Genomic DNA, 24,075 nt, shown 5'->3' on the forward strand with positions numbered 1-24,075 from the left:
TCTCCAGTTAGCCAATAAATACACAAAGCTTAGCTGAGAATTCAGTTCCACCTAGAAGCCTACCTCCTATGACCTTGGACAGTAGTAGTGGCTTGCTGTCCCAAAATGTATCAGGCCATATTATAGTCACGTGATGTTTCTTCACAAGACACAGTTCTTGAGGCACACAGTGTCCTAGCCACTGTTTTAGGCAAAAGAGGAGCTCAGTGATTTTTGAACAATTTAGGGGATCACCGGAGACCTTTATGGCTGTCACGTCACCACTTCCCATTCCTGGATTTCTTTTCCATTGTTTTCTATTTCTCATTCTTTCTCTTGTCTGTCTCAAATTCTCCATCAGTTGTTTTTTAAGATTTTATTTATTTATTCATAAGAGACACACAGAGAGAAAAGCAGAGACATAGAGGGAGAAGTAGGCCCCATGCAGGAAGCCCAATGTGGGACTCAATCCCAGGATCACGCCCTGAGCCAAAGGCAGACACTCAACTGCTGAGCCACCCAGGAGTCGCTCAGGTGTTTTTTGGTTTTTAATTGCTACTTATACCTTTAAGCTCCTGAATACTGGTGGCCTTTGGAACTTTAAGGGCTTCTGGCACTAAGCTTTCCCCTATAATTATTAGAATTGTTTTTAAAATATTTCATTCTATTCCTTAACGCATAATATCCTCTTTATAAAGAATTTTTTCCTCCTAGGCTTTTTTTCCTTCTTGTGTTTTGACATACACAGTCTCGGCAGACTGAAATCCAACAGTATTCAATTCTGGCAACTGATTTTTTTCTTTTCTTTTTTTTTTAAGATTTTTTTTCTTTATTTGACAAAGAGCAGAGCAAGTGAGCGAGAACATGAGTGGGGGCGGGGAAGGGCAGAGGGAGAAGCAGGCTCCCCACTGAGCAAGGAGCCCAGTGAAGGGCTCGATAGCACCCAGGATCATGACATGAGCTAAAAGCAGAGATTAACTGATTAACCTACTGAGTCACCCTAGGACCTCCTGAAAACTGATTTTTAATTCAAACAGTATAAACACTTTACACTCTCCTTCTTAGGAAATTTCAGTAATCTACACTGTGGGTTGGACCATAAAATGTAGAATTTTAGAGGTAGAAGGAACCTTAAAAACCATCAAGTATAATAGTGCTTTTTATGGTATCTCTGTAAGGTATGTGTCTAACTCAGGCTTCCAAACTCCTCTACCTCAGGGTCCAGAGCTCTAGATAGAGGTAGTAATAGTAGTAGTAGTAAGACTGTGTTGTCTAATAGCAGCTAACTAACACTCACTGAATACCTACTAAGCAGTTTACAGTATTTATCCACAAGATAGGCCTATGAAACAGGTACTACTGTTATTTCTTCAGACAGGGAAATGGAGATATGATAAAATGAAGGAAGCTGCTCAATGTCATCCACTAGCTAGTAAGCAGAGGAACCAGTTATTTGGACCCAAGTGGCCAGGTCCACACATTAAGCCATTTCACTGTTCTCAAGGTCTCCCAACTATCTTCTCTCCCTATGATTTCTGTAAAGTTATATTCTGTACATGCAAACCATATAGAAATAATTTTAAAATCATGCACTGGGGTGCCTAGGTGGCACCATTGGTTAAGTAGCTTCCTTTGGCTCAAGTCACGATCTAAAGGTTCTGGGATTAAGCCCTGTGTCAAGATCTCTGCTCAGTAGGAAATCTGCTTCTCCCTCTCCCCCTGCTCACACTCTCTTATGTGTATGCAAATAAGATATTTTAAAAAATAATAATTACCCCCCAAAAATAATAATAATAATAATTAAAAATAAATAATAATCATGCACTGCTGGGGGCACTCAGATGGCTCAGTCAGTTAGGTGTCCAACTCTTGATCTCAGCTCAGGTCTTGATCTCAAGGTTCTGAGTTCAAGCCTGGCATTAGGCTCTACCTACTTAAAATCATATACTGCTTGAAGCTTGTCTGAAAATTTAAGTGTATCTAAATGAAAAACTGATTATTGATAAGAATTAAAAAATCTTATTCTAAACATTTAATCTTGTCTGCCGTTGTGGAAGGCAGTTTTTCATTTTATAAAGATGTTTAGGTGGAGAGGCCTGTTTTGTTTCTTACTACTAATTCTCTCTTAACTGTCCTTTATTAAGAGAAACAAGATTTAAGTAGGTTAAAATTTGGCACACTAAGAGGTGCAGAGTTTAAATAACCAACCTATTAAGGTTTCAATAAAAAATTTATGTCCTTTACCTTACCCAGAAACAGCTAAAGAGGAAGGTACTGGCTCACTCAGCTGAAGTACTGATGTTTTGCTTGCTTTTTGACATGTCTGCTTGATAATTCCAGGTGGCCATATGCTACGTCAGCTCCAGACCCCACTCCAGCAATGTCAGCTGTGAAGGGGTGTTTTTCAGTGGACTTCTCTTGTACCTCTGTGACTCTTTTGTAGGTGCTGATCTTCTGAAGAAATTTAATTTTCTAAAAGGTAAATCAAACTTAGTGTCTTTTGCTTGTGAATGCCATTGTTTCCTGAGACAAAATAGGGAGGTCAAACATATAAAAAATGCACTTTAACAATGGTTTCTGCCAGTAAATTGAATACCTTGCTTTTAAACCAGGGTCAGGATTTCCTTAATTGGGGCAGGGGTAGAATCAAGTTGTTGTTTTATCAAGACAAAATGCAGATAAATAGTCAGAAATGTGACCACATTAAATTTGTTCTTCCCACTATTAATGTAAGAAAGGAATGATGCAATGTAAGGAGAAATAATTCTTCTCAAATAACCTAATTTCAATAAAAACAGGTTAATGAATTGTGATTCTGGTCTAGAAGGTAAAGTCGCTTCAGCAGGTATGCACTAAGAACAAACTGCAAATTAAGCATCACAGATAATCATGACAAGATGACCTCTGAGGCCAGTGAAGAAAGTAAGATTCAGAATATCATGGACAGGCCGCTATGGAAAACAGTATAAAGTTTCCTCAAAAACTAAAGATAGGATTAATCATATGATCCAGTAATTCTAGTACTGGGATTTACCCAAAGAAAACAACATTAATTCAAAAAGATATATGCAGCATTATTTTCTATAGCAACCGAAGTGTCCCTCCATACATGCATAAGGAAGATGTATCTATTATACAATGGACTAACTCAGCCATAAAAAAAGAGATCTTGCCATCTGCAGTAGCATGAATGGGCCTAGAGGGCATATAATCCTAAGTAAAGTAAGTCAGAGAAAGACAAATACCATAGGATTTCTCTTATATGTAGAATTTAAGAATAGATGCTACTGTGTATTTATATGTGCATAAAATCCACCTGGAACAGTGTGTTGTGTGTGTGTGTGGGGGGGTGCTTCCCAGGGGACACTGGCAGTAGCAGGAGACATTTTAGGTTGCCACACTGGAGGGTGTTGCTGGCATATAGTGAGGAGAAGCCAGGGATGCTGCTAAACCATCTTACAAGAACAGAACAGCCCCCCAGAACAGAATTATCCAGTGTTGCTAAGGTGCAGAACCCCTTCACTGGAAACACAGAACATTGGTACCATAGGAGAAGGGGAGGTTTTTCACTTTACTCTCTTAAACTTTTGAATTTATAATACTACTTACTCAAGATAATAAAATTATAACGAATAATTGTGATAGGTTACTTTTACCTCTATGTTGGTTCTCAGATGTGTTAGCTTAAAGGACATGATCAGAAAAAGATGGTAGATTCTTTATTATAATTTCAGTTCCTGAGTTTTGCCTTTCTTCTGAAGGTGCTACCCTGTGTGTCATCTGCCAAGACAGAAGCTCCTTACGCCAAACAATTGTCCGCTTAGAGCTAGAGGATGAGTGGCAGTTCCGCCTCCGGGACGAGTTTCAAACTGCTAACAGCAGCGACGACAAGCCCCTCTACTTTCTTACTGGCCGCCATGTATGAGCTTTTGAAAAGACCAAAAATAGCAAAGGGATGCCTAGGTGGGGTGGGGAAGAAACAATTATTTGGGATTTTTTTTTTTCCTTTAAAGTACAATCACTGTGGAGCAAAGTGCAACATATTTGTTCTCCAAAGAAATCCGCCCCCTCCAACCCCAATCTGACCCAGGTCTTTCGGGGTATCACTCTCCTTTAGTTCCACTGTCAGGACCTTATATTCAGGTTAACTCCACCCTAGGCAGTTATGCAATTACTTAAGACATGGTCTGCCACAGGAGCCTGAGGAGGATACACTTTGGAGAACGAACATGGAGTTTGCATTGTTTTTTCTACTACACTATGTTAGGGGGAAAACGGACTCTTGGCATTAGCTAGCCTGAATGTGTTACATGAGACTCACACCGCTGGTGTGGAATTAATTGAAGATTAACGTTTGAGGCCTGAACCCTCAGTTTCTCTTCAGATCTGTACTTTGGTACAGTATTACTCAGGGGTCTGAAATGATAGAATGTAGAAGATATTTGTATTTAAAAAAAAGTAGCTTTGTCTTTCTCTGTGCAGTGTTAGTTTAAGATTTGTAATCTTAAATGTATTGAAACTTTTGGCAAAATTTCCACAGGAGTTAAAAGTTTACTATTTAAACTGAACAAACAAATCAGTAAATGCAGAGCAGGCACTGTATGCATTTATGCAGTTTCTCCTTGCCGAAATTCCTTTGCTTTTTTCATTCTTTAAAAATGTCTCCAGCCTCTAAGCACACTCTGTCTATGAGAACATGGAACAGTTTAATCTTGTACAAGGGTAACCTAATTCAGTAATTGACCAATTAAGAAGCTTTTAGCAGTCATCCCAATACCCACCCTGTTTGGTTGGCATTAAGCAGTTGGCACCAGCAAAGCTAAATGTCAGGCTATGGTTCTGTGTGTAGTGGAACTAGTTTGATTCTTTTCAGGGCCTCAAGCAAAACTTCCTTTAAAAGATACACTGAATTAGTATTAGCTACCTTTACATAGACAACACCACAAAAATTGCTGAAATGGGAAAGACAGCCAGAGAGGGAGAGAACTGTTTTAATCCTATCCGTGATTCTTTTGTGAGGAATAAGAAAGATTCCATTAAAAGTCTCTGACTCACTAAAATCAGCAGGGGGTGTTTGTTCAGTATCAACAGTGTAAGTTTCTATAGATTTCTCACTATATATTGTAATCAAAAACAGACTTTTAGAAAATGTTCTAGAACAAACTAAATCAATTGGAAGTTTGCTTAAATTATTATTCCAGTTCTCATCATTAAACAATCTCTTCACATTTTTCTCATTAGCCCATACGTACCACTTAAAATGGCTATTTTTACTTGAATCAATCTCTTATTTTGGCCTGAAACTACTGAGAGGGGGCTGACTAAGCCTGCATTTACTTAGAACAAAAATGTTAACTGACCAGCTTTATTAGCTTGTGATAACAAGGAGTTTACAGTAGTGAAAAGATGGAATGTACTAATTTGAAAATGGTCTGCAGATCTCTTGGTTTTAATATAGCTACTTATGATGCTTTAAATATATTTTGAAATGAACAATTCCTTTAAACCCCATTTTTAATTGTCCTTCAAAGAGGATCTGCCTTATGTATTCTTTAAAATACTCCTTAATTTTAGTACAGCAGAATTTTTGGTAAAGAGGTACGTTTTGAAGCAGGTTGATTTAAGATATGAATGTATTTCAATTGTTTCTGTTTTGTTGAAAGGGCCTAATGCAGATATCAAGAAACCCACTGTTTGTGCAATATTCCAATAATATTTACTATATAGAGCAAATAAGATACTTGAAATAATTCCAAACAGTTGTACTTGGGGGCAGATGGCCTCTCAGGGTTTCTTCTGGCTTTATGGCTTCAAAGTCTAAAGCGCGTTTTTTAAAGTAGTAACTTTAGAGGCAGGTACTCCATGTTAGGGCTGTACTCTAAAAAAAAAAAATCCAATTAACTGTGATTTCTTAAATACTATTTAACCCTGTGAAAGAGAAATGCCAGAAGAAAGCCAAAAGACCATCATCCCAATGATGGAGAATTCAAACTGACCTGCCTATTCTTTTCAATGCCTGTACTACTAAGGTTTGGATCTTTTAAAATCACCTTATCAGTATAATTCTTTAGAGAATGTTAGGTCCTTCTCCTTTAAGGATAAAATTGCACAAGCATAGGACACCATGATTTGTTAATATATACCTTGGTGTGTTCAGCTTCAAGCCTTGCCATCCTGTAGAACATTGTGGTATGAATGTGTTTGCTAGGCCTGCATAATAATTGATCTATAGACCTGTTGAACCTTGCCATGTAGGACAGTTCACACAGGTTAATACTGAATGTAAACTAAAATTAGAATGAGAATTATTGTATTCAATTATTTTGGCTGTAATTTATGCAATTGCTTTTTGTGATTTTTAGAAAAGGAGGTACCTGTGTTCCTTTATTACTGTAAAATTTTCTTAACCAAAATTTGGTGAATTTCACTAGTTGGTCTACCTCACATTTTGTTTATGATTCTAAATTGTCTTAAGTTGTGTCTACAGTATGTTGTCCTTTCATTTAATTTGGTGAATGTATTAAAATTCTCTCCCACCCCCTTAAAAAATTTTCCTTTATATTAATTTTCTGGTATGTTCAAAACCGGAATAAGCTCCCTACTACTGGCAATGTCCAAAAAAGACAGGAAGTCCACATATCACTGAGTCATCCAACCTAAGATTTGACAATTCTGGAGTAACAAAGAAAATGTTAAATAAATATTTGTTGAATGAAAATCGGTAGCTTTTACAAAGATATACACACATATAAAGTATCCACACCCCATGCCCATTTGCAGAATTCCACATTAATTATGGATGACAGATCTAAAAATGATTTTAGAGGTATTAGAAATACTCCTAGTATAACCCCAACCTTTTATAGATGGCAACTATACTCATTTCAGTGTCCTCAGAAGCAGAACTCTGGGTTGCTAGAACTGTGCAGTTTGACAGAAGGTGTTCATCACCATCTTATTTCCAAACTACCTACTTTTAAGAATATGTTATTCCAGAAAAATGCCTTTCAGTTCTATTATGTTTAGAGTGCTAGCCTAGTAGATCTGGATAAAGAACCATGAAAACACTCTTCTAGGCCAAGGACTACTGGCCTTTTACCTCAGGAAGGGCGATAAACATTTGTTAAGTGTGGTGACAGATTTCAGGAGCAAGCAGAAACTGCCAACGTTCCAGTACATATTCCAAAGCAGCTACTCCACTGGAAAGACCAAAAGCTGTGAAACCTTGACTGTTCTACCTCTGTATTCAACCACCTAAAGCTGAAACAACATCCAGGCCACAAATATTCCTCAGGCCTCTCTTTAGTCATGGAGACTGACCCATAAACTTTCTCTAGGAGAACGCTGCTCCAACACTAACAGCCTGGTTTCACTGAAAGAAACCATCACAAAAGGTGATTTCAGGAAGGGCCTCTGTGGCCAAGGTTTAAAGCCATTCACACAATAAATTACTTCTGCTCTTCACTATCAAGTACTGAGCTAAGCATCCACACTTCAGTGACTATGACGACAGAGTAACTTCTAAGAAAAGGCAACAATAAGTTGTTTTCTGACCACTTCTTTGTTCTGTTAAGTAGTCCAGTGTATTTTATTTTTACAAGAATGGTGTGGTGGAAGGAGGGGTTATTGTGAGACAGTATCTTCCCTTTATGTGCCAAAAGGACCAAGAGCCATGAGAATGAGGTAGAAAACATATGTATGTCTGCAGTCACTCTCCAGAAACCAACTCAGCAATCTTAACTCCTGGTAAAATATGGTTAGGCAGGACTACAGCTGGGCAGCCATGCAACATAAGCAAGAACAATTAAAATGTCCCTGCATGTCTATTGTACTTGTCCTTAACAACAGTCATGCTTCACTCACTGGTAAAATGATTTTTTTAAGAATTCTTGCAATATATAAGAAAACCATTTGCATATCCATGTAGAAAAGGGCATAGCCTATAAAACCTTGTAGTTCCTGCCTATACTTGTAGTTCCTATAAGTTCTATATACTGGACATTTTTTAAAAGCTTTCTCTATGTTTGAGAGAGCATGCACCCATGCAAACATGAGTGCAAGGGGGAAGGGAACAGAGGATCTCAAGCAGACTCCCCATAGAATGCGGAGTCCAATCGGAGCCCAATCTCACAATCCTGAGACAATGACCTGAGCCAAAATCAAGTCAGATGTTCAACCCACTGAGCCACCCAGGCACCCCAAATAACTAAGGGCAGCTGACAAATTCATAAGCATATTTATAAAATCACAATTACAGAATCACTTCTTTTGAAGTCTGACTGTGGCCATTAGTGTAGACAGTGTCCATTCTCCCTCTACCACTCTGTAAAGACCACTCTTTGGTCTTCAATTATAATGTGATAGTGCTGACCATTCTTGCTTTTAAAACTCTTCCTTGGTTTCTACCACTCTCTTCTGATCTTCTTACCTCTTTCCAGATACTCTTCTTCGAGACTCTTAAGTGATGGTTTTCTTCACAACTCTCTCCTACCATCTCATTTTACAAACGCCAGGGTGAGGACATCTTTTCTAAACCTTTGGATAACTAGGTTAATAAATCTCCTTAGTTCAAACTTCTCTGTAACTCTAGACCAATATATAGAATTATATACCAAACAAGTATCTCCACTTGGAGATTCTGCAACCATCTCAAAATCTTTCCCAAAATTGAGCTCATCCTTTCTAGTCCAATCCTCCCAACATAATTCTCCAGTGTTCCCTTCTCAGTCAATCCACTATCCAGTTACCCAAATTACCCATGATCCTTCTCCAGTTAGTTATCAACTCTTACAGTTCTTCAATTGTATCTTCTCCAAGTTTATCTGTCTCTTCATCAACAAATCACAGCTTCAGTTCTGTGTTTCAACATTTTTCACACAAACCGCTACAGTAATCTCCAAATCCCTCACTTGAGTTCTCATAATAAAATAATGCAGCACTATACAGAAGGTCTGACACATAGCAATCACTCAAAAGTTAGATGTTACTAATACTATTCTTAGAGAAATGCCTAGACTGCAAAGTTATTTGAGGGGCTAGGTCTTCAATATAAACATGAAAATAATGATTTTCTTATAACTGTAACATTTAAATCAACCAATCAATGTATATTCTCTATTCCCAGGTACCCCCAAAACCACCAAGTTTGGCTCCCCAAAGAAGCATACTATGGCTTCTACTGAAATTGGATCTGTATTATGAGATTAAATTATTAGAGCATCAATACTAAACCTGAAAATTTCATCCTCTTTTTTAAAAAGTTACACACTCTGTTAGGCAAATGACCACATCAGGAATGACTAGAATAGTTTCAAGTCCAAAGAGAAAGAGAGTGTCAAAAGTCAGACTATCATGATGAGTAAGACGGAAATATTTATACCTCTACAAACAGAGTACAGAGTTTTATACCACTTTGAGTTTAAAAAGCATACACCTATAGGGGGATAAAATATACGCCCACTAATTTAAAGCCCTAAAATTTAGCTGGTTTTTAAGATTATTTCAGTTCATAAAAATAATCTATGTTAAACCATAGTAGTGCTTCATTCTTGGGCTATGGCTTGTTCTTCGTCTGAAAGACCAGAAAAATTCTGTTAGAATTTTGCCTTTTAAAGACCAAGTTCAGAGTTGTTATGGACATACTGATCCTTTGGCAAATGTGAAACTTGTAAGAAGCCAGTGTTTTAATTCTATTTTAAGGTATCAAATTTAACTCCCTGAAAAAGCACAAACGACAACACACTATCATCACATTTATCACTTAGAAAAAGCTATCAAGTATTTTATTTTACTCTACATTATATACAGGTCATAAAAGGCCACAGCAGTTTTTCAACATATAAACCCTTTAAAAGTAGAGGGCACTATGAAGGATAGACAAGTATCAAAATGAAGTCCAGTAATGCGGGCATATACTCAGTGTAGTATTTCTGAGGAATAACAAAGCAGATACCGAGTCATCCATAGTTAGTTTACAACTATTCCACAGGTTTTATAAACCTCTTTGGGATTTGTTAATAGCCTTAAGTGTGCCCAGGTGCCATTTATCTTAAGAAATAAAATCAGAATGAAATAATAACAAACTTTAGAGGGCACTTTCTAATTCTAGTCACTTCATAGCTCTCCCAGAAGGAAAGCCTCAATTCTTTAACCACCTTCCATTTCTTCATGCCTCAAGAACAGGAAAAAAGGAAATGGAAGAAAAAGCTCAATATTCCATATTCTTCCTGCTTATTTGGAACTTTCCTTTTTTGCACGGATTCCTTCAAAACATATTTCAGGCCCTTTAAGAATTAATTTTGAATTCCTAAACATGCAATATTGCACCCCCCTTGAATAAGAACTCAAAAACATTGGTTTCTGCTCTGTAAAAATACAATCTTTAAAACTATAACTGGTATCAGCAGATCAATATAAAAAAATACAGTACACCAAGCTACACTGGTATATTTCCATATTAAGAACTTCAAAATATACTTATCACTGAGACCATAGTCCTTGCATTAGTTTTCAGTCCACTATGAACAATTTATCTGCTGCATGTAAACATGTCTAAATAACTATAGATAAAATACATCAATCATAAATTTCTGTAAAAGATAATAAAATATCTTCTTTAAAAAACAAAACAATAATAAGCTATTACTGCATTGTTTCCAATTTTATGAAAATGGAACAACCTTATGGTTGTTACCAGTCCTGAGTTCATTGTAATAAAAATGGCCCTAGTTCCTGGTTAAAGTCAGCAACCAATCCATTCTCTTCAGTAGATGTCTTCTAGTACTGCGGCAAGAATTTGTTTTAGGTGCTATTTTGTCCATTAATAAAATTATATACCAGAAACTGACCAGTGCCACAGTACTGTGTTGCAAATAGTTTTCCATCAGGAGTGGGATCTGAGAAAGCAATTTCTTCTTTACTCAAATATGAGCCATATATAAAGTTACTCCTATTAAAAAAAAAAAAGGAGGGGTGTGGAAGGGTAAAAAGAAAAAAAATTAATATTTTTATCATTAAAGTTGAAAAAAAACCCATCAAATAAAATTTGACCAGTAAGACTTTTTAGGTAATGTTGTATGTTCTAAAAATTGTTGAAAATAGTTGTTCATCGAGATTATTAATCATTAGAGGGAAAAAATTTTTTATGAAAACAACAATGGTTTTAAAAACATTTACCCAACATCTTTTCATGATAAAAATACTCAACAATTCTGAGAAGAAGGAACTTCCTCAACCTACTAAAGAGCATCAGGGAATATCAAATTTAATTATGAAAGACTGAAAACTGTTTCCCAAAGATCAGGAACAAGGTAAGGCTATCTGCTTGTACCTCTTCTATTCAACAGTGTATTTACTGCAGGCACTAGCCAGGGCACTTAGACAAAGAAAAGAAATTAATAGGTAGGCTGGGAAGAAAGAAGTAAAACTACCTCTTTTTGGAGACCTTTTTGAGAGCTTATATGTACAAAAATCCTGAGGAATGCACAACAAAACTATTGGATCTAATTAAAAATGAGTTCAGCAAGGTTGCATGATACAAAAGAGCAATATTTTAAAAATTAACTGAATTTCTATATACTTGAACTTAACTCCAAAATTTAAAAACAATTCCATTTACAATAACATTAGAAGAATAACACTCAGGATTAAGTTTAACAAAAGAAGTGCAAGACCTGGAAACTTAAATAAATTTAGAAAGACAACCCAAGTTTATGAATCAGAAGATCTAAAGCTGGCTTTGTAGAAATTAACAATCTGGTCCTAAAACTCATATGAAAGTGGAAGGGTCACTAAACAGTCAAAAGAATCTTGAAAAAGAACAAAACTGAAGAACTCACACTTCCTTATTTTGCAACATACTACAAAGCTACAGAACTGAAAACAGTGTGCTATGGCATAAGAACAGACTGATGGAACAGAACTGAAGAGTCCAGATATAAACCCTCACAATCAAAGATTTTTCACATGGGTGCTGAGACCATTCACTGGAAAAGAACAGTCTCTTTAATAAATGGCACTGGGACGACTGGATAGCCACATGAAAAAAAGAATGTTGTTGGAATCCTTATCTCCCATCATACACAAAAATTAACTTAAAATAGATCAAAGACCTAAATGTAAGAATTAAAATTATGAACTCCTGGAATAAAATACAAGTATAAATCTCTGTAAACTTACATTAGGAAATGGCTTCTTAGATAGGACACCAAAAACACAAGTGACAAAAGAATTAGATATGTAATTTGGAGTTCAAAATCAAAGACCTTTCTGCTTCAAAGGACACCAAGAAGATGAAAAGACAGCTATGAAAAGGTAGAAAATATCTGTAGATCATATATTTGATAAGGAACTTGTCTCCAGAATATATAAAGAATTATTACAATTCAGTAAGAAAAAGATAAACTAATTTAGCAATGGACACAGGATTTGAATAGGCATTTCTCTAAAGAACATTTATAAATGGCCAATAAGCACATGAAAAAATGCCGAACATCATTAGCCATTAGGAAATGATAAATCAAAACCAAAATGAAATACTTCATACTCACTAAGATGGCTAAAATTAAGAAGATGGACAATAACAAGTGTTGGTAGAGAAATTAGAACTCTCACACATTGCTGGTAGGATTGTAAAATAGTATAGCTGCTTTAACAAGCAGTTTGGCAGCTCCTCAAAATAACCATAGTAACATACAGTTACTACATGCCCAACAATTCTATTTCTAGTATATACCAAAAGAAATAAAAACATGCAAATATTTCTCTACTTACCAAGAGAAATAAAAATACACAAAAATTTGTACATGAATGTTTACAGATTATTTATAATAGCCAAAAAGTGTAACCAACCCACCACCCAATGTTCATCAACTGATGAATGAATAAATGAAATGTGGTACAACCACATGGTCGGATTTTATCTGAAGTATACAAATACATGCTACAATATGGATGATCCCTGAAAGTGTGCTAAGTAAAAGAAACAAGTTACAAAAGATCATATATTATAGGAATCCATTTATATGAAATGTTCAGCATAGGAAAATCCATTCAGACAGAAAGTAGATTAGTGATTGCCAGAAGGTAGGGGAGAGGGAAATGGGGAGTGACTGCTAATGGGTATGGATTTTGGGGACACAATGATGGAAATGTTCTGGAATTAGATAGTGGTGATGATTGCACAGCTTTCTGAATATACTAAAACCCAATGAACTGTATAATTTAAAAAGATGAATTTTATGCTATATAATTACATCTCTTAATAAAGCTGCTTTTTAAAAAATAATTTTTTAATTTAGCCAGTACAGACTATTAGAATTTTCACGCTGTAATCTTAACAAGGTGAGTTGGGTACATAGAACAACAATAAGTGAAAAAAGTAGAAACTCTATATATAGAGTTTTAACAGGAAGCTTATGGGGACATCTCTATCATATGAAACAAAAACAATGACTATACTGTCTAATGTTTTTATAAACTAGAACCATCTTACAGTTGTTGTAGGACCTAAATTTACAAGATTTTAAGGAGGAGCAATATTGTCATATTTAGCACTATTATTTAAACAGCTGCATTTTCCAGGTTTAGTTTTGAAAGCGCTAAAACAGATCTGCCTTTTGTCATGAAAAGGGCAGGTAGATCTAAGCCCTCCTGGATCACTACTCACAAAAGAGGGAGAGACCAGAAACACATTAATGTTCTAAAATTCCTAGAGCCTTAGGATCTTACTTACAATGACGGATTATTCTGAAAGCTAAGATCTACAGATAGTAGCAGACAGGGATTCTAGAATAAACAAAAACAAGAGACTGACATAAAAACCTCATCTGCGGGCACCTGCGTGGCTCAGTGGTTGAGTGGTTAAATTCCAAAAAACCTTCTCATATTTATTTGGTTATCTTTAAAATTCTCCACTATTGAACGGTTCAAAATAAGTGGGTTATTTTGGCCTAATAGCATAGTTACAAGTAAGTAAAAATGTTTTAATAGTATTTAACTAGTAGTGCTTTCTCACCCTTCAGATTAACTTCACATTAAAAAAAACAGACCCAATACACTGACAATACAATCCTATGCAAATTTTAAATTAAGATAAAGGTTATATATTTAAGATTAAAGGCCAATCTTTATACTAAAAATCTGCTTAAATCTAAAACTAGAGAAAACAACTTGAGGAATTACTTTCAAGTTACCTTAGGCATTCAATCATGCGAGAAGCAATTTTCTTCCGACGCATCATGCTGAATACCCATATCCGACTGATCCCACAGATTGCAGGCTCTGGCAATGTTGAGCAGCACCAGGCTTTTTGCCTTTCAAATCTGACTTTTTCTTCTTCCGACCTGATAACTGGAAGTTTCTCTTCTATAACTCTGTAGCCCTAAGGTATCAAGATTAGAGGGAAAAATTAATTTAAAGTGAAAATATTAATTAGCAATTGTCTAATACTGACCTTAGTGAGTTGGTTGCTACATTTGTCTGGCTTCAGAAACTATGAGGGCCACTTATGCTTTCAGTCTTCAGAAAGGAGACCTGAATCTACATTCTGTTTTTTGTTTTAAAGATTTTATTTATTCACCAGAGACACAGAGAGAGAAAGAGGCAGAGACACAGGCAGAGGGAGAAGCAGGCCCCATGCAGGGAGCCCGATGTGGGACTCAATCCCAGGACTCCAGGATCAGGCCCTGGGCTGAAGGCGGCGCTAAACTGCTGAGCCACCTGGGCTGCCCTGAATCTATATTCTGTTTTGATTCATTTACTAGTTATGTGAGCAGGAAAGCAGTTAACAAATTAAGCTTTGAGTTCCTTATCTATAAACTAGAGGTATCTACCACCTGTTTCAGAAAACTGTAGAAAAATTAAATAAGGTAATACATATAAAATACCTTGCCCATCATGGCTGGCCCATAATGGCAACTGAAGGTTATTTTTCCTCTACCTCCCACATTCTAAGGACCAGCAAAAGTACACATCAAGAATGCAGCAGCGTTCATAACTCAACTCAGCAGCGGTCATAACAACTGTTTCTGTGATTGCTGCCATAGTTCTACGATTCACAGCTGTGCGGGAAGTAGGACTAGAGATGGCAGGAGAATCAAGAATTTAAAAAGCTTTCCCCCACTCCCATCTCTTTAAAAAAACTAAAGTACTTTAAAAAACACAGTATCTCCTCTACCAGTCTAGTTGAACAACGGCCAGCCTTATGATGGGATATGGTACAAATCTTAAAGCATTTAGAAAATACAGTGAAGAATTAACAAACACTGCATAGCTATCTTCTGAACATTACAAAAAACTTGGTAGAATAGAAAGTTTAAAAAACACAAGGGAGGGATCCCTGGGTGGCGCAACGGTTTGGCGCCTGCTTTTGGCCCAGGGCGCGATCCTGGAGACCCAGGATCGAATCCCACATCAGGCTCCCGGTGCATGGAGCCTGCTTCTCCCTCTGCCTATGTCTCTGCCTCTCTCTCTCTCTCTGTGTGACTATCATAAATAAATTTTTAAAAAAAATTAAAAAAAAAACACAAGGGAATATACACTATGTAAAATTAATTTCAATATGGCAAAAGCTATACAATTTAACACTGGGTTTTTAAAAATTAACATAGAAATTAACTCCTACAGCCCTGTTTTTACTTTATTTTATAAGAAAATTTTATGATAAAACATGTTTCCAGGCAACTATTAATATACAAAAAGATACCAACTGAACAAAAGTCAAATCCAATGTGCTTTGAATTCATGAATAAGAACTCAGCTGAAAAAACAAAATTCAAATGAGGTATGCCTCAAATAGCATGATTAGGGAGTCCAGAATCCTCTGTTCTCATAAGTTGGTCTGTTACTACATAACCTACCCAATGTGAATATACCCCGCTTATTGTGATTTTTTTTTTTTTTTTGGTACAATTTGTCTCCTAAATACAAGTCAACTTCTCACAGCTCAAGCAAAGAAGTGGTGATCTATTCTGGGGGGTGGGCAACTTTTGATAAAGAACCAGATAATATTTTAGGCTTTGCAGCCCACTTGGTTTCTGCTGCAACTACTCAACTCAGTCTTTCTGGTGTGCATCAGTCATAGACAATATGTAAGCAAATGGGCACTGCTGTATTACAATAAAATTTTATTTATGAAAACAGGTTGGAGTTTGCTCTCAGGCAATAGTTTGCCAACCTTTGCTTTATTCCAGTGCTGAAGGAATGGAAACAAACTTTACATTAGTATCCAAAATGGAAACTTCCTAAACAAAATTTAACAGTACTTTTGATTTACAGAATTTTTATTTTATATACTGATTTGAGAAACTAATTCCCATGCAAGATACAATTCTGCTTAGTAAAAATTTACACATGGCAATTCTAACATTCACATGCTTCCCTACATAAAACGCTTTCCTTTACATAAAATTAACCAGGACTGTGTTACTCAAGATTATACAGTAAACTCTTTAGATACCAAAGTACATATGAACACTCTTTAAAAGTCACTTACCCATTGGATATGTTCCGCAATTAAGCAGCCAACTACTTTTTTGTCATTAGAAATAAAGAGAAGTGTTTTAGTTCTGGAATAGCACATTAGTGGGGCTTGTTGGAAACCTAAATCATTATCAACCATCTCTCTAATTTCGTCAACCTGCCAAATAAAGAACAGTATTTTTTGTAACAACGAAAGCACTGTATACATGTTAAAATATTACTACTGCAGTTCAGTAAATTGAGTATATTATTCCAAGCAGGATATCACCTAAAAAGTTCTTTGGAATGATTATTCTGACCTATAACTGTTTTTCAAGGCCTGTGGAACAATGTGCAAAATGGAAAAGGAACTGGACAGTAATGCCAAGCCCAGCAGTTTACATAACAAGAACAGTGAGAGCTCCTACAATAAACAATAAGAACATTAAAGGATTAGAAGCATCATGGGTTTGAGAATTAGAGAGAACTTCACTGGAATCTTAGCCAGGCAAGTCATTTTTATTTCCAAGTCTTAATTAGTACTCTCATCAGTAAAATGCAAGTGGACACAGAAGAAAGAAACACATGTTAAAAAAAAAAAAAAAAGAAAAGAAACACATGTTTATTCCTTATTAACCACTAGCAAGATAGTATCAAAGAACTTTATTATCTTACTTAAATCCAACATCTCTTGGGTCTATGGCCCCTCACTTTACATATTCAAGAAAGAAAATTCAAAGGTAACTTTCCCATGTTAGGTATTATATTAGACATCTAGAAAACCACGGAGCAGAGATTTGAATGATGCTAATATGGCATCAAACTGTGCTTCTTCTAGTTTACCTCCTAGAACTGTGGTCAAGGTCAAATATGGTAAGCTCAAGCTTCTGGGGGCACAAAGTCAAATGTTTTGTAGGTACTCAAACATTAGTTCCTTCCCCAGTTAAAAAATAAAATGCAAAGATTCAGTCCAACAAACATTCATTTATGTTACTAAAATGAAAATAACCCTTTGGAGGGTTAATAAGCATTCATACCTCTGACCTGCAGAATACCATGTAATACATCCCCTACTCAGGGATGAAAACTCAAGCCCTCCTAATCCTAGAACCGTATCTTATAACACAACTCATGATTCAGTTCCTAAAGGCAAATGACTCACAATTCCTTACATTTCAATTTTTAACCTACTATTATGGATTCCTAACTAGTAACGTACTACACTAAGATTTTGCCCTGAGAAACTAAAATGAGAAAGTTAGCATTTACTGAAGATTCTTAGTAAAGAAGAGTCTGAATGCCACATATGGTGGTATAGCAAAGTTCCCACTGTTCATTTCCAATAGTAATAGTTGGAATTCAAAAATTACTTAATTTAATTTTCATTTATTAAATCAGTAATCCAATATTAATTAACAAATATTTGTTTCTGTGACAAGGATCAACGTTTCAAATACAAGGCAGGTGGCATAGTTACATGTCATTCTAAATGTTATTGTCTATATTATTAGGGAGTGGTAGTATGGGGGGCTTATTTGGTTATCTGGAATTGTCCAGTCATACATAATACAGAGTATGTGAATTCAAAAACAAGATAAAGTAGAATGTTAGTCGTATTTTCAAATAATAGGGTCACCCTTTCAAGTGAAGTTTTCCTAAATTTAAAGAGGTCCAATTGTTAACCTAAAAAAAAGAACAATACATAAATCATTTTCCTTGTGTTTTCTAGACATTTTGGACATTTTAGTGAAAATAAGTTTCTCAAAAGACAACTGGACCTACCGCTTTATAAGATATTTCTGAAAAAGCACAAGAAGGTTGAAAAAAACACTTTGAGTAGATTATTTGAAAATATAATTAATATTAAATCATTTCAAAATAAGTTTATCCTATGGTTTCCTGCCTTTTAAGACACTCAATATAATACAATGATTCCAGACTTCATTGTCTTTTTGGTTTATTTCTCTGAACTTTCAAAGTATGGAACTCTAAGTTGGACTTTTATAAAACCTGGCTCACACTAGATAAGAGGACTTCTTTAAATTTCCTACCTTATAATTATAAATCAGAATGTATCTTTTTTCACTTAACATTTTATGATTACCTCATGTTTAATTTCAGAACTTCATAACTTTTTTTGTTTTAAAGACTGATTTATTTATGAGAGATAGAGGAAAAGCAGAGCACCAGGGGAAAGGGCAGAGGGAGAGAGAGTCTTATGCAGACTCTGAGCAGAGCCCAACATGGGGCTGATCTCACAATCTGAGCCGAAACCAAGACTATATCACCAAAGTTACCTCTGATGACCTATTATTATATATTCTTTTGCTATAAGATTTATTTAAAATTTTTCTCTTGAAATGAAACTTCACAATTGTTAATTTTAATTTTCTAGGTTATCAAACTTTAATTGTAATTGATTCCTTTTTAATGAAAGTAATACTTTTTTTTCAAAGTTTTAACTGATTAATCTTAAAGATTTATTTATTTTAGAGGAGGAGAGCACCAGTGTAAGAGGGGCACAGGGAGGAGAGAGAAAGAGAATCCCAAGCCAACTACACACTGAGCAAGGAGCCCAAAGTGGGGCTCAACACAGGGCATGATCTCATTCCTTGAGATCATGACCTGAGCCAAAATCAAGAGTCGGATGTTTAACCAACTGAGTCACCCAGACATCCCCAAGTTTTTAATTTATTTTAGTTATCTCTATACCCCACGTGGGACTCAATCTCACAACCTGCAATCAAGAGTCACACACTCTTTCAACTGAGCCAGGCAAGCACTCCTGGAAATTTGATTAAGTCACTAATGTGGCATTATAAACTAGGAAGCCTTTTATATCATCACTCAAGTTTCTGATAATATAGGACAGTAATCAATTCACTAAAAATTTATTTCACATATCTTAGATGCATAAGTTTAAGCATAATTTTAAGCATGTTCTTTAAATGCTTATTTCTTGTTTTCAGAACTGGTGCTTAAACGTGCCATGTCAGTAATGCATTATTCTGTTAAAATTGACTACAAAATTACATTACCCATTTTAAATGAAACTGCACTGGACATTTACCTTTTTCAGAGCATACTTTGGGTCTTCAGGAAGAACCATTATTATCCTGCCATCAGGATATTCAGCCAGAATTCTTTCTTTTTTCCAACCCTAGATATAAAAAATATGAATGAATTCTGTTATCATATTTCATTGATAAGATTCACATATAAGAAGAAAAATATATCAATGTGTCTAAAAGATTCCAAGTACAGAAAATATTCTCATTAATGTTTAACTAACAAGACATGATGACTCAGCTATTTTGTTAAGCATACGGTAGGTACAATGCAAGCTAATTTCTCTAAAATAATCATTCAGAAATCTAATACCACAAGAATATTAATTTATCACTTCCCATTTTAAATTAATTTTGAAAATCACACACCAAAAGCAAGCCCCTTAAAGTCAGTGATTCCCAGAGCCTAAAAGATAATTCTCTCAGCTTCTTGATAAAAGAATTTAACTCTTAAATTTCTTTAGAACATGGTTACCTCCACAAACAAACACTCATGGTTTTATGTCTGGCATGCCAAAGACCTCCAGGAGGTTTTAAATGAACTGATTTGCATGCAGTAGCCCAATATGTCGTAAGGAATAGTTTTTAATTCTTATTGATCATATTGATCACAACTATCAAAGTCACAAGAAGGAGACTATAAAAATATAACTACCTTCTAAGAATCTAATAGGGAAGGAGAAGCTACGTTGTGTGTATCTGAAGTTAAACATACTCAAAAAAAGAGGTAATAAACTCTTCTTCAGATCCACACTCGTGGTGATTAATGAGCAGAACCTGCATGAAAAAAAAAACAAAACAAAAGCCACTTAAATCTAGTAAGATGGGACTGAACCAGAGGTTAAAACTAGGAGCTTTGAAGTTAATAAGTACAGAAGGAATGAGCTTAACTGGTTGTTTCATTTGTCTTACCCAACCAATTTTACATTTAAAAAAAAAAAAAAAAGCCTTTCAAGAAGCAATGTATTTCTATTAGAGAAAACCATGATCTTCTGAAATCTTGTACTATGAAAGCTCAATAAAACCAAGAAAAAGGTAACTACATTTTTTCTTAATATTATGACAAGTCAGAGAACAGGCTGATTTTCTTATAACAATTTAGATGATTTTTTGAGGGCAGGGGCAGGATCTTGGGGACAAAGAGTCCAGTATAAGCTTAGTAAACAACTTAGGGTATTCAAATAAGAATGTGTTTTAAAAATAGAGCACTCAAAGGTAAGTGAACTTTGGGTGATTATAATTATGATTGGTTAAAAGTTCTCAATATCTGAAAAGAAGGAGCAGAAACAACAGCCACAGAAGTCATTTTTTTCAAATTAGAAATTAAATCTGAATTTAGGTAAACAATTTTTAAAACGTACAAAAGATATCACCTTTTAAAAACAAATTAATATTACTACATTAACTTGGGAAACACTTTTAAAATAAACCCATTTTTGATGCCTGGATGGCTCAGTGGTTCAGCATCTGCCTTTAGCTCAAGTGGTGATCCTAGGGTTCTGGGATTAAGTACTGCATCAGGTTCTCCGCAGGGAGCCTGCTTCTCCCTCTGCCTATGTCCCTGCCTCTTTGTGTGTGTGTCTCACGAATAAATAAATAAACTCTTTAAAAAAATTAAAAATAAAATAAACCCATTTTCCATAAAATGAAAATGGAGACTTTTCATTTTAAAAGTTGAACTACAAATTCAATGAAGAGCTACAAAATTTAAGTAACTCCCACTTATAAGAAAGTCATAGCTCCTGATCTGAATTATCTAACGAAAATCTGAGGGCATAAAAAAAAAAAAAAAAAAGAAAGAAAGAAAGAAAAAAAAGAAAATCTGAGGGCAGCCCTGGTGGCCCAGTGGTTTGGCGCCACTATCAGCCCAGAGCATGACCCTGGAGACCCGAGATCAAGTCCCATGTCAGGCTCCCTGCATGGAGCCTGCTTCTCCCTCTGCCTGTGTCTCTGCCTCTCTCTCTCTCTCTCTCTCTCTCTCTCTCTGTCCCTCTCATGAATAAATAGATAAAAATCTTTAAAATGAATAGATAAATAAAAATAAAGAAAATCTGATTAAGTTATTTTCCTATTATCTTTAAAAACAAAAATGCTGGTCTAATGTCATTATATTGCACTACAGGCCCTAGAACAAATTATTTTGTTTTACTGACTTTTTAGTATTAAACTTTCTCAAACAACTTGACACCTGTACATTCTTGCCAAAAACTGCATCACAATTGGATTTCACATAATTTTATGTTTTAAATGTGACTCAGTTTTTTTTTCATGTACATACAAGCAGCAAGAATTTGTAAGGGGTAGATTACTATTTTTTTAAGTTTCATGAAGACAGCATATTTCAGTGAAAACTACTTAAGAGTTCTGGAGTAAAAGTTCAGGGTGTAAAGCCTTGTTCTTGGTAGTTACCAGCTGCATGACCTCGCACAAATCACAAACTCTGTTTCCTGATGTAGGCTATGTACAAAAATGGCTGCCATCACCTCCACACTTAGTTGTTAAGATTATATTTAAGATAATTCCTCACACAGAGTAGCCACTCAGTAATTTCCATTCTACTTTCCTAATGATATCAAACTAAGATCAGTGTACTACTCTAAGAAAACACAAGTTAATTAATAAAGCCGCCAAAGTTAAATACAACATCATGGACAAATGCAAAAAACCACATTGGCTCGGGCAGCCCTGGTGGCGCAGCGGTTTAGCGCCGCCTGCAGCCCAGGGTGTGATACTGGAGACACAGGATCGAGTCCCACATCGGGCTTCCTGCATGGAGCCTGCTTCTCCCTCTGCCTGTCTCTGCCTCTCTCTCCGCTCTCTCTGAATAAATAAATAAATCTTTAAAAAAAAAAAAAACAACCCACATTGGCTCATGTCTGTCAAAAAACATACTCAGGACATTTATATGCCTCAACTGCAGTTATCTCTTTCTTGGAGTTAATAATCACATGATCCTCTTGACTTTAAAAAGTTTAGAGGGGATCCCTGGGTGGCTCAGCGGTTTAGCGCCTGCCTTTGGCCCAGGGTGCGATCCTGGAGTACTGGATCGAGTCCCACGTCAGGCTCCTGGCATGGAGCCTGCTTCTCCCTCCTCCTGTGTCTCTGCCTCTCTCTCTCTCTCTCTCTCTCTCTGTGTCTATCATAAATAAATAAATAAACAAATAAACAAATAAATAAATCTTTAAAAAAAATAAAAATAAAAAGTTTAGAGGAGCTTGTCAGCTGCTTGAAACCTAGGCAGAGGTGGGGGAAGGGTACATATGATTTAGAGGAATAATCAAACAGCCACAGCCTTCTGTAAAGATATAAATTCCAACGCAGTTCATTTACATTTCTCACCTTTACTTCTAACATCCCTCTGCTAGTGAGTAGTATTTTTCCAAACCCCTAATTTTCTTAAATGACCCATCTGGCTGTGAAAGTTTTACATTCCTAATAGCAATGAATGATTATTTTTTTGTTCCTTGCTACTGTACTCACTTTAAACTTTAGAATCTAAAGAATGGAAAGGATTTCTCCTCTTTTTCCATTAAAAAAAAATATTAACTGAAAACAAAATACATTAAGTAGTGAATACACTAATGTATATAATTGTCAAAATTCACTGACCAAACATGTAATTGTATGTAAATTATATTCCAATTTTTAAAGTTCATATACTAATCACTTTCATAAAAGGCTGAATAAGAATACTCATGAAGGAACATCCTGAGAAATAAAATCAACAACAAGCTTTTAAAAAAGCTGTCAATATTGCAAGAAAAAAAGACATAGAGGGAGACTCTTTAGATTAAGAGAGACTTAAGGGATATTCCAACGAATGCAATATATGGATCTTAATTCAAACAAATAAACAGTATAGAGAATTATATTTGGAGAGCTTCGAACCCTAAGGGAATATATGATTTTAAGGAATTAAATGATTTTTTTAAGATGTGGTTATATTCTTTAACTTTTATGTAAAAAACAGTAATCTTTTCATCTTTTAAATCTAAGTGATATAGTTTTTTTCCTTTTTAGCATATCTGTATTTTCTACTTATTCTACTTTAATAGTTTATAAAATTATTAATATACTTAACTATCCCCAGCAGCTGGTTTCAAGTGCATGTTTGGACACTATTTGTAAAAATTATCATATATTATCAGCAATGCTAATAAAGATGTGTTTCTACTCAGTGTGACTGTCACTGAACTTTAAAAGTATGAAAAGTCAAATAATTAGATGGAAATTAGATGGAAAAATTCAGTCAATTCAGGAAATAGGTACTGACCACCTACCATGTGTGCACACCACTAATTTAGGCAGCATAGCAAAGTTATAAAGACTTTAAAAATCAGACAGAACAGATTCAAATCCAGATTCTGCTTACTAGCTGTGTTGCCTTGCAACAGTTACTTTACCTCTCTAAACTCTGGTTTCCTCACAAAAAAAAAAAAATTGATGTAAAAACTACAATATAAATTTACTGAGAAGTTGAGAAAACATGATAAACAGTGCCTAACAGCCTAATACAATACTATATACCCAATAAATAACAGTTCTTATTACTATCATAATGGTAACAGCA

The 24,075-nt window shown here is 35.4% G+C and overlaps 2 protein-coding genes across 19 annotated transcripts in view; one reads left to right on the plus strand and one right to left on the minus strand.

Annotated features, from left to right (window-relative positions):
* Positions 1 to 6,528, plus strand: part of GREB1L (GREB1 like retinoic acid receptor coactivator) — a 257,957-nt gene extending 251,429 nt beyond the window's left edge. For all 6 annotated transcript variants that reach the window (XM_072735060.1, XM_072735063.1, XM_072735065.1 and 3 more), the window contains 2 exons: positions 2,320 to 2,458; positions 3,741 to 6,528. In XM_072735060.1, coding sequence (XP_072591161.1) covers positions 2,320 to 2,458; positions 3,741 to 3,904 — 303 coding nt within the window. In that variant the 3' untranslated portion in view covers positions 3,905 to 6,528. The remainder of the gene's footprint in view (positions 1 to 2,319; positions 2,459 to 3,740) is intronic.
* Positions 6,529 to 9,731: 3,203 nt separating this feature from the next.
* The window catches only part of ESCO1 (establishment of sister chromatid cohesion N-acetyltransferase 1), a 65,801-nt gene continuing 51,457 nt past the window's right edge, over positions 9,732 to 24,075 (minus strand). For 8 of the 13 annotated variants that reach the window (XM_026006541.2, XM_026006542.2, XM_026006545.2 and 5 more), the window contains 4 exons: positions 19,508 to 19,597; positions 16,472 to 16,615; positions 14,172 to 14,359; positions 9,732 to 10,927 (listed from right to left, as the gene is read on the minus strand). In XM_026006541.2, the coding sequence (XP_025862326.1) occupies positions 10,780 to 10,927; positions 14,172 to 14,359; positions 16,472 to 16,615; positions 19,508 to 19,597 (570 nt within the window). In that variant the 3' untranslated portion in view covers positions 9,732 to 10,779. Of the gene's footprint in view, positions 10,928 to 14,171; positions 14,360 to 16,471; positions 16,616 to 19,507; positions 19,598 to 20,160; positions 20,283 to 24,075 lie in introns of all 13 variants that reach the window. The other 5 variants (XR_011996742.1, XR_011996745.1, XR_011996743.1 and 2 more) reach the window with 2 other exon arrangements.

Source organism: Vulpes vulpes, chromosome 13 (assembly GCF_048418805.1).
Source record: "Vulpes vulpes isolate BD-2025 chromosome 13, VulVul3, whole genome shotgun sequence".
In the NCBI taxonomy this organism is placed as follows: domain Eukaryota; kingdom Metazoa; phylum Chordata; class Mammalia; order Carnivora; family Canidae; genus Vulpes; species Vulpes vulpes.